The sequence below is a fragment of the Bufo bufo genome, chromosome 2 (genome assembly GCF_905171765.1).
Source record: "Bufo bufo chromosome 2, aBufBuf1.1, whole genome shotgun sequence".
NCBI classification, from domain to species: Eukaryota; Metazoa; Chordata; class Amphibia; order Anura; family Bufonidae; genus Bufo; species Bufo bufo.
This window is the reverse complement of record NC_053390.1, coordinates 731,820,564-731,835,891: the sequence shown is the minus strand read 5'-3', so window position 1 is coordinate 731,835,891 and position 15,328 is coordinate 731,820,564. Positions and strand designations below refer to the sequence as shown.

Here is a 15,328-nt window from a genome sequence, read left to right as displayed (position 1 = left end):
AATGGTTTACATCTTGTGGTGAACCCTCTGTATTCACTCTGGTGAAGTCTTCTCTTCATTGTTGACTTTGACACACATACACCTACCTCCTGGAGAGTGTTCTTGATCTGGCCAACTGTTGTGAAGGGTGTTTTCTTCACCAGGGAAAGAATTCTTCGGTCATCGACCACAGTTGTTTTCCGTGGTCCTCCGGGTCATTTGGCGTTGCTGAGCTCACCGGTGCATTTCTTCTTTTTAAGAATGTTCCAAACAGTTGTTTTGGCCACGCCTAATGTTTTTGCTATTTCTCTGATGGGTTTGTTTTGTTTTTTCAGCCTAATGATGGCTTGCTTCACTGATAGTGACAGCTCTTTGGATCTCATCTTGAGAGTTGACAGCAACAGATTCCAAATACAAATAGCACACTTGAAATGAACTCTGGACCTTTTATCTGCTCATTGTAATTGGGATAATGAGAGAATAACACACACCTGGCCATGGAACAGCTGAGAAGCCAGCTGTCCCATTACTTTTGGTTCTTAACAAGTGGGAGGCACATATGCAAACTGTTGTAATTCCTACACTGTTCACCTGATTTGGATGTAAATACTCTAAAATTAAAGCTGACAGTCTGCAGTTAAAGCACATCTTGTTCATTTCATTTCAAATCCATTGTGGTGGTGTATAGAGCCAAAAATGTTAGAATTGTTTCGATGTCCCAATATTTATGGACCTGACTGTATATTCAGGGGAGCAGACCTTGCACGTATAGTGAGCTGCTTCTTGTTACCTCTCTGTGAACCAAGCACCCAATGAGAAGAGGAGCACGCACAGCTATATGTACCACCTAATCAAGGTCGCCTGTGGGATAGGCGTGGCAAAAGTGCACAAAAATGCTAGTTGAAGGATAAAATAGCAGAAGCGCATTCACAGAAAGAGATAAAAAAAAAACATCCTGCACGATGTGATAAATGAATATGCAAATGTGCATGGCTACATTTATAAAGAAAAAATCACAGAATATAAAGCACTAACACAATAGATGCAAACATTATATATGGACTAAGCCCTTGCTCTGATATGACAAAATCTGAGACTCTCAGCCATTATAGCATATGGTTTTCTCTCAGGTATTATAACAGATTGCATACTATATGACTTGACTTCCTGACTTAACTATTTGATCTACTAGGAGGATACAGAGGGTTACAGATAATGTACAAATTGGGTAGATAAATACAGTCAGGTCCATAAATATTGGGACATCGACACAATGCTAACATTTTTGGCTCTATACACCCCCACAATGGATTTGAAATGAAACGAACAAGATGTGCTTTAACTGCAGACTGTCAGCTTTAATTTGGGGGTATTTATATCCAAATCAGGTGAACGGTGTAATAATTACAACAGTTTGCATATGTGCCTCCCACGTGTTAAGGGACCAAAAGTAATGGGACAATTGGCTTCTCAGCTGTTCCATGGCCAGGTGTGTGTTATTCCCTCATTATCCCAAATACAATGAGCAGATAAAAGGTCCAGAGTTCATTTCAAGTGTGCTATTTGCATTTGGAATATGTTGCTGTTAACTCTCAAGATGAGATCCAAAGAGCTGTCACTATCAGTGAAGCAAGCCATCATTAGGCTGAAAAAAACAAAACAAACCCATCAGAGAGATAGCAAAAAAATTAGGCGTGGCCAAAACAACTGTTTGGAACATTCTTAAAAAGAAGGAACGCACCGGTGAACTTCTTAGCAACACCAAAAGACCCGAAAGACCACGGAAAACAACTGTGGTCGATGACCGAAGAATTCTTTCCCTGGTGAAGAAAACACCCTTCACAACAGTTGGCCAGATCAAGAACACTCTCCAGGAGGTAGGTGTATGTGTGTCAAAGTCAACAATGAAGAGAAGACTTCACCAGAGTGAATACAGAGGGTTCACCACAAGATGTAAACCATTGGTGAGCCTCAAAAACAGGAAGGCCAGATTAGAGTTTGCCAAACAACATCTAAAAAAGCCTTCACAGTTCTGGAACAACATCCTATGGACAGATGAGACCAAGATCAACTTGTACCAGAGTGATGGGAAGAGAAGAGTATGGAGAAGGAAAGGAACTGCTCATGATCCTAAGGATACCACCTCATCAGTGAAGCATGGTGGTGGTAGTGTCATGGCGTGGGAATGTATGGCTGCCAATGGAACTGGCTCTCTTGTATTTATTGATGATGTGACTGCTGACAAAAGCAGCAAGATGAATTCTGAAGTGTTTCTGCCAATATTATCTGCTAATATTCAGCCAAATGCTTCAGAGCTCATTTGACAACGCTTCACAGTGCAGATGGACAATGACCCAAAGCATACTGCAAAAGCAACCAAAGAGTTTTTTAAGGAAAAGAAGTGGAATGTTATGCAATGGCCAAGTCAATCACCTGACCTGAATCCGATTGAGCATGCATTTCACTTGCTGAAGACAAAACTGAAGTGAAAATGCCCCAAGAACAAGCAGGAACAGTTGCAGTAGAGGCCTGGCAGAGCATCACCATGGATGAAACCCAGCATCTGGTGATGTCTATGCATTCCAGACTTCAGGCTTTAATTGACTGCAAAGGATTTGCAACCAAGTATTAAAAAGTGAAAGTTTGATTTATGATTATTATTCTGTCCCATTACTTTTGGTCCCTTAACAAGTGGGAAGCACATATGCAAACTGTTGTAATTCCTACACCGTTCACCTGATTTGGATGTAAATACCCTAAAATTAAAGCTGACAGTCTGCAGTTAAAGCACATCTTGTTTGTTTCATTTCAAATCCATTGTGGTGGTGTATAGAGCCAAAAATTTTAGAATTGTGTCGATGTCCCAATATTTATGGACCTGGCTATATATGAATTTATTTTACTTATGTGTAAATCTGATTACAAACTTGTCTTACAGGAATAACCACTGTGCTGACAATGACCACTATCAGCACACATCTCAGAGAGACCCTGCCAAAGATCCCTTATGTCAAAGCTATAGACATCTATTTGATGGGATGTTTCGTATTTGTATTCTTGGCATTGCTAGAATATGCTTTTGTGAACTACATCTTCTTTGGAAAAGGTCCCCAACTCCAGAAGAAAGCAGCAGAGAAAGCAGAGAAAGCAAGTAATGAAAAACACAAAGTGGAAATGAATAAAGTTCAGGTAATCGGAAATCAAACAAAGTTTATATGGTTTGTGCTGCTCAATGGATAGTGAAACAAGGTTTTAGATGTGCTATTAGATGAAAAATATTTTTAAAATGAGTTGTATTATTATTATTATTATTAACTTTTTAGTGATCAGCCTGTTTTGGACCTTAGTGACCAAGCAGTTTTTTTCATTATCGCATTTCAAAAGCTCTAACTTTTTTATTTTTCTGTCGATGCAGCCCTATGCAATTTACAATTCAGAGTACTGGAAAAGGAAATCAGATATTACAAAGTTACAAGCAAAGCAACAATTCAAACCAGTAGTATGAAGACCCTACTCGCAAGAGCTTACAATCTATGAGAAGTTAGGGGTGACACAAAAAATAAAATAGGAATATACACAGAAAGTTGCATGAGCAAGTGATTCAGCCAGAATCTGTGTAAGGAAGGAGAGTGGAAATAATGTAAAAGAGGGAAAAAAATGAGAGGAGATAGTGTTGATTATGGAACGTGATAGGCCTGCCCAAAAAAATATTTTTAGGGCAAACTTAATTCTGTGGATGTGGGGAATTAATCTGATTGTCATGGGTAAAGTATTTCAGAGAAATGGTGCAGCACAAGCAAAGTCGTGGAGATAGGAGCTGGAGGTTTGGATTATGGAGGAAGTTAGTCCTAGGTCACTGGAGGAACACAAAGCACAGGTAGGTGATGGACGGAGAAGAGGGAGGAAATATAGAACAGTGGATAGATTTGTGGATGAGAGTGATCCATTTAAATGGTATTTTATACTGCAGGGATCAGCAACCTTCGGCACTCCAGCTGCTGTGAAACTACAACTCCCAGCATGCACCCTTACTCAGTAGTTTTTGTAACTCCCATAGAAGTGAAAGGAGGATTCTGGGAGTTGTAGTCTCAGAACAGCTGGAGTGGCAGAGGTTGCTGATCCCTGTTATAGTGTATGGGCAACCAGTGCAGTGACTGGCACAGCATAGGGACATTGGTGCATTGTTTGGAAAGAAAAATTAGCCTGATTGCTGAATTCAGAATAGAAACGAGAGAGGAGAATTTGTACATTTATACTGTAATTACTATAACTTGCTATCTCATTTGTGTATAAAAATGTGTGAATGTTACCGGGAGAATACTTAAAGGGGTTCTCCGCTTTCGAAAATATTTTTTTGTTAGAAGGGTACCTGAAAGAAAACTTGATCACAGGGTGTTCTGCTGCTGGTGTCCCCAGGAATTAAGTTTAATCTGTAGGGAATGTTTCCAATTCTTCTGTAGAGCCCCTGCATGCAAAATAAAGCATTACATGATGCCCTGTTAAAGTACCTAAACCTTCATTCAAAGCACAGAAAGTGCAGAGATGGTTCTCAGAACGATTTGCACCATCCGCTTGCATCAGCTGTGCTCTGCATTTTCCGCAAGTGGAGTACAGTTCCATAGAAAGTATATAGGATCCCTACTCCGCTTGGGATCCCTACCTTTAAAGATATCAACAGTGTATAGATCTAGAGACAAAGAAACACCTTGTAGTTGCCCTCAACTCTATCTAATTGATGGAGGTGGCAAATGAGAGACCATCCTCTACTTCTAGTATAAATTTGGTAAACTAGACAAGACCTTTGAGCAAGAATGGGGCTATGGGAATGTTGTTTGCAACAACATACCTATAACATTTGTATTTTGCATCTATGTAATAAAATGTCATAGCCATCATATGTTACATTTATGGAGGATGGCTTCAAGAGCTGTGCACATGAAGGAATTGGCGAAACAGCACCATTCTCCGAGTGCAGTACAGTATATTCTTAAACTAATTGTTTTTCTATATGTTAATGACTGTTTGCCTTTGATCTTACCTTTTCATGTTTATCTCTGACTCTAATCAGTAGTGATTATGCATGCATTTGTTCCATTTGAGCACATTTAAGATAAGTGTTTTATGCAGGTGCATCCTTGGCTCTGCATTTTTTTTTGTCTCATCTGCAATTATTACTGTGTAGGTGTAGAGATTTATGAGATGATAAATGTTTCTTTTGAGCTCTGACAGCAATTAGCGTCTTCCCATCCACACAGCCATTGGCAGGACATGAAAAATGACAAACAAACCCAAAAAATAGAACCTGCATGGGCATCTTTCAGCAAGATCAACCCTAATAAACCATACACAATGCCTGGTAGGGCTTATCCTGCTGATTAGAAACATACCTTTCTTCCCAGAATCCATTGCTGAAATTTAGGAGAGACAAGTGTTTAAAAAAAAAAATGGAAATTATGGCTTAAGTGTGTCAATAAATTTGGCACATCTTCCTGCAGTCTATGCCAGCTATGAGCTGGTATAGATGTGAGACATAATTTATGCCATTTCCTGCTGTAAATTATAGAAAATCTGTCATGCCATCGCTGACCCTGCCCCTCCTGCTGAACCCTGCCCCTTTTTCTTGCCAATTTTGAAAAGCGGTGAGAAGAATAAAAAGTCTCAAATCATGGCACAAATATGACATGTAGCATAATTTGTGACTTTTGTACACTGTGCCTTAATAAACCTACCCTACTGTACATAAAACCACACTCAGGCCACCTTCATGCAGTTTCAGTGTGTTATTTTTTTTTCCGGGTTTTTTTTTGCACTTTGGTGGAAAGTTTCTATTATAGAGTATGGGGCATTTTGAGAAGAAATAGTTGTGGACCCAAAAATGCACCAAAAAGACAATAAAAAGGCACAAACAAAACAGCATGGGAGTGTACATAGTTTTTGGTATAAATTGTACCAAAATGTGACACAATTTGGTGCACAAAAGTTTAAAGAGATTATCTGTGCCTAGCCCAACAGAAGGGGAAAGGTGGCTTAACAGAAAAAGTGTAAGCCAACGAATAGTTGGTATAAAGTTAGAGATAAGCATCTGTCCCTAGACTAAATTTATCATCCATTTATTACAGTATCGCCTTACTTGCCTCAGATTACTACACTGGCAGATACAAATTATATGGCTGAGGGCGCCTCCACATGTGACCTAACAGATTTTTTGGCAGAAAATTCAGCAACTGAAAATCAGTTCTATTCACGTTAATAAAGCTTTCAGAAATCCATGTGCTTTGCTGCCCCATTCAAATGAATGGAACTGAATTTCAGTCGTAGAATTTTCTGCCACAAAATCTGCCGCGTGTGAAGGTACCCTTAGGCCTATTGCCCACGACCGTATGCCCTCCAAGATATACGGTCTGTGAGCGGGCCATATGTCCCAGAGCCGCATTGATCATGTGCACCGGAGCACACAGCATCATAGATTACAACTAGATGGTGTTGTTTCTGAAGAAACCACAGGATGTTGGCTTGAAAACGCTAGAGCCCCAGGTGCACAGAGCAGCACAAGCAGCTTCCACTGCTATAGGCCGAAGAAGTGTGCAAAGTTTCAAAATTGTACTCCTAAAACTGTGGGAGGAGTAGCACTCTATTGAAAATCAATGATAGAAATTTGATTGGTTGTTGGTGGCTCCACCCACTTTTTCTAACCTTGAAATGGAAACAGCCAATGACCAAATTTGTGATATTTGATGTCCTTGACATCAATAATGTGAGAATGGCAGCATTTTTAGTTTTTTCCATTTAAATCAATCAAAAAAATCTGATTGGCTGTTTTGGGCTCCACCCACTTTATAAATTTGAATTCCAGTCACCCATTGACCGAATGTACCAAGTTTGAAGACCCTTCCATTAACAGTGTAAGAATGGCAGCAATTTAAATATTCCCATTGAATAGCAATAGGTAATATTTGATTGGCTGTTTTAAGCTCCACCCAGTTTCTGAATTTGAACCCCAGTCACCCAGTCATGGTCTGTGCCAAGTTTGGGGCCTCTGGCTTTAAAACTGTGAGAATGGCAGTATTTGAAAGTTTTACATTGAAGTCAATAGGTGAAATCTGATTGGCTGTTTTAGGCTCTACCCACTTTTCCTAAATTTTGACCGCAGTCATCGAGTGAGTAATTATGCTAAGTTTGGGAGACTTGGCTTTTAAACTGTGATAATAGCAGCAGGTTTTTTTTTCATTAGGTTCAATGGCTGAAATCTAATTGGCTGTTGTTGCCCCGCACCTTTTTTCCTAATTGTGAACCACAGTCACCCAGTGACTAACACATTAAGGTTTGGGAATTATGGAATTTAACGTGTAAAAATGGCAGCAGTTTTATTTTTTTCGATTGAAAATCAATGATTGATTGTTGGCGGCTCCGCCCACATTTTTTAACCTTGCAGTGGAAACACCCATGGCCACATTTGTGATAATTTGAGGTCCATGAATCAATAATGTGAGAATGGCAGCATTTTTAATTTTTCCCCATTTAAATCATCAAGAAATCTGATTGGTTGTTTTTGCCCCGCACTAGTTTTCAGAATTTTAATCCCAGTCCTCCAGTGACAAGTGTGCCAAGTTGGAGAAGCCTGCATTAAACAGTCTAAGAGCAGCTACAGTTTTACATTTTCCCATTTAAACAAATGGCAGAAATTTTATTGGCCTTTGTAGACTCCGCCCACTTTTTATAAATTTTAACCCCAGTCACACAGTGACCCACGGTACCAAGTTTAGGTACTCTGGCTTAAATACTGTGAGAATGACAGCAATTTAAATTTTCTCATTGAAGTCAATAGGGAAAATCTGATTGGTTGTTTGTGGCCCTGCCCACTTTTTAGAGTCCCTGAAATGTGACAGAAATTTTCAGGTTGACCCCATGACTAAGTGACCCAAATCTGGTGAGTTTAACTTCAAAGCTGTACAAGTGGCAAAAATTTACAATTTTCCAATGAAAGTCTATGACAAAAAGTGGGGTCTTCGGGGGGTCTCCCCAGGGGCACAGAGGGTGGGATCGGTTTACAAAGCACAAGCAACCTATTCGGGTATGTGCCGAACAAGTGTGCAAAGTTTGGTAATTGTACTCCTAAAACTGTGGGAGGAGTAGCGTATAGAAAATAGCAGAATTTTCATTGGCGTTGCTAGCTCCGTCCACTTTGGGTGTCCATTCAAAATTTACCCTTTTATTCAGGTTGACACTAACAATATGTGGTCCAAATTTGGGGAGTGTAGCTTCAAAACTGTGCGAGTGGGAGCAATTTGAAAATTTTCCCTGTCAAAGTCAATGGCAAAAAAGGGGTCTTCGGTGGTCCGCCACAGGGGCTGGAGGTTGGGATTGCTTATTAAAGCACAATCAACTTACCGCACTATAGGTCGAAGAAGTGTGGAAAGTTTGCCGTTTGTAACCCCAAAACTGTAGGAGGAGTAGCGTATAGAAAAAGGGGGCGGAGAATAATAATAAAACTGAATAATAAGCTAAAACAATCAAATAACAGGAGAACAGGACGTTACAGGAGAACAGGACGTTACAGGAGAACAGGATGTTACAGGAGAACAGGATGTTACAGAATAACAGGATGTTACAGAAGAATAGGATGTTACAGAATAACAGGACGGTACAGGAGAACAGGACGGTACAGGAGAACAGGACGGTACAGGAGAACAGGACGTTACAGGAGAACAGGATATTACAGAAGAACAGGATGTTACAGAAGAATAGGATGTTACAGAATAACAGGACGGTACAGGATAACAGGACGGTACAGGATAACAGGACGGTACAGGAGAACAGGACGTTACAGGAGAACAGGACGGTACAGGAGAACAGGACGTTACAGGAGAACAGGACGGTACAGGAGAACAGGACGGTACAGGAGAACAGGACGTTACAGAAGAACAGGATGTTACAGGAGAACAGGATGTTACAGAATAACAGGATGTTACAGGAGAACAGGATGTTACAGAATAACAGGAGGTTACAGAATAACAGGATGTTGCAGAAGAACAGGGTGTTACAGAAGAACAAGATGTTACAGGAGAACAGGATGTTACAGAATAACAGGAGGTTACAGAATAACAAGATGTTACAGGAGAACAGGATGTTACAGAATAACAGGATGTTGCAGAATAACAGGATGTTGCAGAAGAACAGGATGTTGCAGAAGAACAGGATGTTGCAGAAGAACAGGATGTTACAGAAGAACAGGATGTTACAGAAGAACAGGATGTTACAGAAGAACAGGATGGTACAGGCTTTTTCAAGCCAACATAATGATGCTTTGCACGTCGGGCCGCCCGCGGGACTATTGTCCCGCACTCATAAGATCAAATGAGTGCGGGACAATAGCCCCGCTGGCGGCCTGACGTCCAACAGCAAATATTGTTATCTATGATGCTGTGTGGTCCCATGCACACGATCAATGCCGCTCCGGGACATATGGCCCGCTCACAGACCATATATCTCGGAGGGCATACGGTCGTGTGCAAGAGGCCTTAGGAACACCTGCTACCACAATTGTTCCTCCTCTATTCAGTCCTATTGATTAACAGCAGCAAATACTTGATTGCACAAGGCAATATTCTGCCAATAATTAGACAATCTGCTGACAAATGAGCGTTTCTTCATTCGTCAGCTGATCGGCTACACAATTACATAGGCCAGTTATCAGGAATGACCATTTCTATCACACTGGTTCTGATAATTGGAAAGAATATCGGGCAATGCAATGCATCCTTAAATGTGTCCCACAGTTGGTAGTGGATTTTGCATTTCACTTTTAACTTGCATGTAACATCTGGACACAAATTTTTTTGGGGGAAAATGCATAAAAATGGTAGTGTATTCAACTTCCCATAACAGCTTTCCTGTTCTTTCAAACTACTGTCATTGAGAACAAGCTCATACATTTACAAATGCCCTGGGCTGATAAAAGTGATGGTAGGAATTATTCTTAAAGGTATATTCTCATCACAGACAATGGGGGCATATTGCTAGGATAATGCACCCATTGTCTGATAGGTGCGGGTTTCCACCTCTGGGACCCGCACCTACAACGAGAACGGAGCTGGGAGAGCTGTGGCTGGAGGACCCATCCCCCACCCAAGCGCTGCTCCCAGCTGCTCCCATAGAAGTGAATGGGAGCGCACCGCGCACATCCGCCCCTGCTCCCATTCATTTCTATGGGGAAGACGGAGATAGCCGACCCATCGCTCAGCTATTTTTGGCGGATCCATAGAAATGAATGTAGGGAAGCTGAGCATGCACAGTGTGCCCTCCGTTCATTTCCCCGCTCCGTTCACATTGTAGGTGCGGGTACCAGTAGTGGTACCCGCACCTATCAGACAATGGGGGCATATCCTAGCGATATGCCGCTATTGTATGTGATAGGAATACCCCTTTAAGGGATGAACAAAGCCAAATGTGTAAAGATTGAAGCATTCATTAGTTAACCAGAAAGCTCAGTGGCTCAACCTCTCACCGTATGAGATAAGGTGCTCACCTACAAGTCCCACCCTAAGGACCAAAGTGAAACGTGGATGTCAAAAAGCAATGAAGGGGCACACTCAAAAGGGCTCACTTGAAAAAGCAACGATAGACACTTTATTTAACCTAAAAATAAAATATAGGCTGAATACAAATATATGACCTCTATATATATAGGATTGAGTCCCATGTATCAGTACACCCGTCCCAGGGTGATTCCTGTAGCAAGTATGTCGGGCTGAGACCCTTACTAATCGATAGAAAGGTGGTGCATATGTGCCGGCTATATATCACTCAATCGCCTACCGCTTGCTATGAATCCGGACAAAGCTTCCTCTATCTTCTTTATTTATTGCAGGTATTGACGCGTTTCGAGGTGCTGTACCCCTTCCTCAATGGCCACTGAGGAAGAGGTACAGCACCTCAAAACGTGTCAATACCTGCAATAAATAAGAAGCTTAGACGGGAAGCTTAGTCCTGCTTTCATAGCAAGCGGACGCCGATTGGTGCGTCATCCCAGCTTCACCCCGGTCTCCCAAGCAACCAGGTCACGTGGGATGCCACGTAGAGGTCTAGCACACCACGTGGGACGCCGCTGGTGGGCGGCCGCCTGGAATCTAGTGCTGCATCAGAGGCAGTGAAGATGGGTAAGACCCAGCTCCTGGGGATCATCTATTGTGGCATTGTGAATGCACTAAGTGACTTTTGGTGGTGTTATCAACTGTGAGTGTTGCCGCCTATATCAATTGGACTTTGACTGAGAACGATCAGAAGTTATTGGCATTTAGTGCTATACAGCCCTCATCATTACACCTATACAGGTGCTGCACATCCATTGATCTACATTTGGTTGCGGTATACTGACACACGTGCCACATTTGAGTGATATATAGCCGGCACATATGCACCACCTTTCTATCGATTAGTAAGGGTCTCAGCCGACATACTTGCTACAGGAATCACCCTGGGACGGGTGTACTGATACACGGGACTCAATCCTATATATATATATATATATATATATATATATATATATATATATATATATATAGAGGTCATATATTTGTATTCAGCCTATATTTTATGTATATTTTTAGGGAAGATTTTTAGGTTAAATAAAGTGTCTATTGTTGCTTTTTCAGCATTCATTAGTTGCCTTGTATATTAAAGGGGTTATCCCATGACTAATGTAAAAAATGAAAATCCGACGTCATATAGTACATGGCAATCTCCTTCTAACAAAGCTAGAACCAGCCCTGTACCTCACATGGATCCAGAGATCTCCACATTCATTGCTCTGCTAGATTTATATCAAGCGGACATCACAAATACTATAACATTTTTATGGTCTTGCAGTAAGTATAAATGCACACAATGGCACTTCATAGTATTTATTTGTTGCTACTGTCTAACTTTAGATAACCTTCTCTATAAGAAAAATTTGCAATGTCCCATTGCATTCAGTCACTTTCTTGATAAATAGCCCCTTAATAGATTTTAATTTGCTCCCCTAATTCCCCTTTAGTGTCCAATGTCCAGATATAAGAGTTCCTTAGTGAAACCTGGCAACAATTCCATCCAGGTAACGCTGGGCATGAATCCACTGCTTCAATATGCATCATTTAGCAGCCAGCAATATGAACATGTCAATAATATGAATCTGGGGCCTCCCAAAGTTCCACAAGGTACAACCTGAGGTTACTTCTCTAAAGTCTACCACCAATATCTTGCTACCAGAAATGCAGAAGAAACATTCTTTTAGAAGCTACTCCCAGAAGCCAAGATATAAGACATTTTGGGGATCTAATATTGTAATCCAGACAACAAATCAAAAGCAGGTTGTATACACAGATCTTATATGGCCAAATAACAAAACTTGGTATACCCTCTAATCAGTTTTATGACAGTGGAGGAAGATCTCTATGTTGGAAAAGGAATGGCAGGTGCTTTTGAATACACAATATGTATTTATACACCAGACAACTGGCATTACATTGATAAATTCTTCACACAAGCAGTAAATGCTGACATTATAAAATTGGCTGCCTGCAGCCACCACTAGAGGGAGTGCAAAGTAGTGTGCATAGCTATCATTGAACTTAATAAAAGATGTAAAAATCTCTATGCAATGAACTCCTCTGAGTGGAAACTGGTGGAAAATGCAGTGGATTTAGAAGTTCAGCTCCAGGTTCCTCCCCCCGGGCTTTATAGCAGTCATGTGGTCTGTCCCCATGGTAGGCACGCCACTGATCAAAAACATAATCGGACAGATATACTAATAGTGTCCCACTTTGCACTGTTTAAAAAATGAATCACAGACTTAATATTACCCAAATTTATAAATATGGCTCATGGACCTTTGTAAATGTGGAGTATCATAAATCCTGCACCAGATTTATGCTAGAATTCTATTCCAAAAATTTGGCGCACAGATCTGCATGTAGACCACGCCCCTTTAGACAAAAAAAAAACCTTGGCCCTTTTCCATTAAGTCACAATCCCTTGTCAGGTGTAAAATGCATACAAAAATGTGCAAATGTGGTGCATTTGCAATAGAAGTATGTTCTACGTATGAGACAGGACACAGCTTCTTTCCAGACCTAGTTCTATTTTAATAACTAGCAATCTTTAATAGAATTTTTGTATTATGAATGCAGGAAGTAAATTAGTCTGGTGGACTATAACACTTATTCAATTGGTTTTATCTACTTCCATAAATTTGCAGATCAGGAGTAGAATACCTCAGAGCAGTCACCATACTGGAAATCTGAAACCTTAGTGTTGTCCCAGTCATTGACAAAAACATTAAAGGGATTCTCTGAGACCCAGAATCCCTATTTAGATGGCCAGACAGGGTGCAAGAGTTAAAAAAGGTCTCACTGATTACCAGTGCCCTGGGTCCACTGGCAAACTCACTTCTCCTTCGCTTCTGGTCCCCATTGGTTCGGGAGAGTGACATACCGTCAACACACAATGTCTCTGCTGCCAGCCAATCAACAGCTTCAACAGTGGCAGCAAGCATGTACCGTGCCTGTACATATCACCATTGAGGCCACTGATTTGCTGGCAGCAGTGACATTTGTGTAGACAGCACATCACACTCCCCGTCCAGCAGGGATCAGAAATGGAAGAGAAGGAAGCTTTGATGGTAGATATGACTTTTTTAACTCTTGCACCCTATTTGGCCATCTGAAAAGGGGTTTCTGGTCTTCAAGGAACCCCTTTTATTAATTCTGTTTTTTCATACTAATCTCTGTAAACTACACGTATTTATGCCAAGCATGTAATATAAAATATTGAGTTAGACACTATGGGGGTAATTTATTAAGTGTTTTAGACACCGGTCTCAATAATCCCTGTGCTGGCGGTGGATCGGCAGAAGTTATGTACAGGCACCGGCCTCTACATAACTTCGGCGTATCCAACACTGGTCTAAATGTACGCCAGCAAGGTGTAGATTTAGCACAACAAAGCATTGATTTAGCACATTTTCTATGCCTAAAACCGGTGTAGAAAATGATAAATGAGCCCCTTCTTTTAGACCGGGTGTGATCGGGGAAAATTAGCAGATTTGCGACACATATACGCTACAATATTTCATTTAGTAAATGGCCCCCTATCTGGTCCCTCAGTGGCAAATTTCTACGATTACTGTATCTTACAATTCAGTACATTTTGTAGCCAACATTAATTCTCAATCTTTACTGATGATAGTTTGCCTCACCCTCTTGTGTAAATTCAGCCTTCAACTCATTGTCCTTCTATCCATCTCTATTATTTTCTGCTGACTATTTTAAAATCAATGTAGTATTTATTAGACAAAATATCACCTTCACCTACTCGACATGTTTTTCCTGCCAAGAAAATAACAGGGTACTAGGAAATATTACACTACTTTTCTCAGTTTCGGAATAGTTCAGCTCTCTGACTTACAATCTAAATGACTACAGTGAACAAATCAATCTATATAAATGTACCAAAGAACATTTTTAATACAAATGATAAAGTAAAAACAGACCTCAGAGGGCTCTGAATTAAACATAAAACAGAAAAAGCAGCCCAACAATTCCTACCCTGATCTCCTTCTTTCCTTCGATCCTATTTTGTCACATATTGTAATAAAAAAATATGTAATGCAAGCACCTTTATCACCATCACAATTTTTCATTCTTAGTCTTAGAAGTGGGTGGGTTTATTTTGCATTAAAGGGGTTCTACAGGAATTAAGAAAATGAATTTTTTTTTTCTAGGCAAAAGAAAAAGTATGGAGTGACACTTCTGTAAATTGTATTAAAAGTAATGTTAGTATTATTTTTTTATTATGTTACTTATTATTAAAGCGCCATTCATTCTATGGTGCTGTACATATAAAAAAGGGGTATACATACATAATACAAAACATTTGCAATAGGCATGAACAAGACGAGTTACAGACTGGTACAGAAGGAGAGAGGACCCTGCCCACAAGGGCTTACAATCTACAAGGCATGGGATAAGGACACAGTAGGTGACGATAAATCTGCTCATGGCGATACAGTGGCAGCAGGGTTACTGTAGGTTGTAGGCTTGTCTGAAGAGGTGGGTTTTATGTTTCTTTTGAAGGTTTTCACTGTGGGTGAGAGTCTGATATGTTGGTGTAGAGAGTTTGGATGAGAAGTGAAAAAATCATTTAGGTCAGTATATAGCAAGGGTAGTTCTGAAACAGAGGAAAGATCAGAAGTGAGATGACAAGGAATGAGATTAAGAGGGTAGTTTGGACGTGAATGAGGACAAAGATTGATTGCTCTGTTAATGGAGCATAACTTGTTAGAAAGGAAGCCAGAGAGAAGCCAGAGATGGCA

General features: G+C 40.5%; 1 protein-coding gene across 5 annotated transcripts in view; it reads left to right on the top strand.

Annotated features, from left to right (window-relative positions):
- Nucleotides 1–15,328, top strand: part of GABRB1 (gamma-aminobutyric acid type A receptor subunit beta1) — a 664,547-nt gene that overhangs the window by 640,338 nt on the left and 8,881 nt on the right. For 3 of the 5 annotated variants that reach the window (XM_040418916.1, XM_040418912.1, XM_040418914.1), the window contains one exon: nt 2,918–3,162. In XM_040418916.1, coding sequence (XP_040274850.1) covers nt 2,918–3,162 — 245 coding nt within the window. Of the gene's footprint in view, nt 1–2,917; nt 3,169–7,188; nt 7,195–15,328 lie in introns of all 5 variants that reach the window. The other 2 variants (XM_040418913.1, XM_040418911.1) reach the window with 2 other exon arrangements.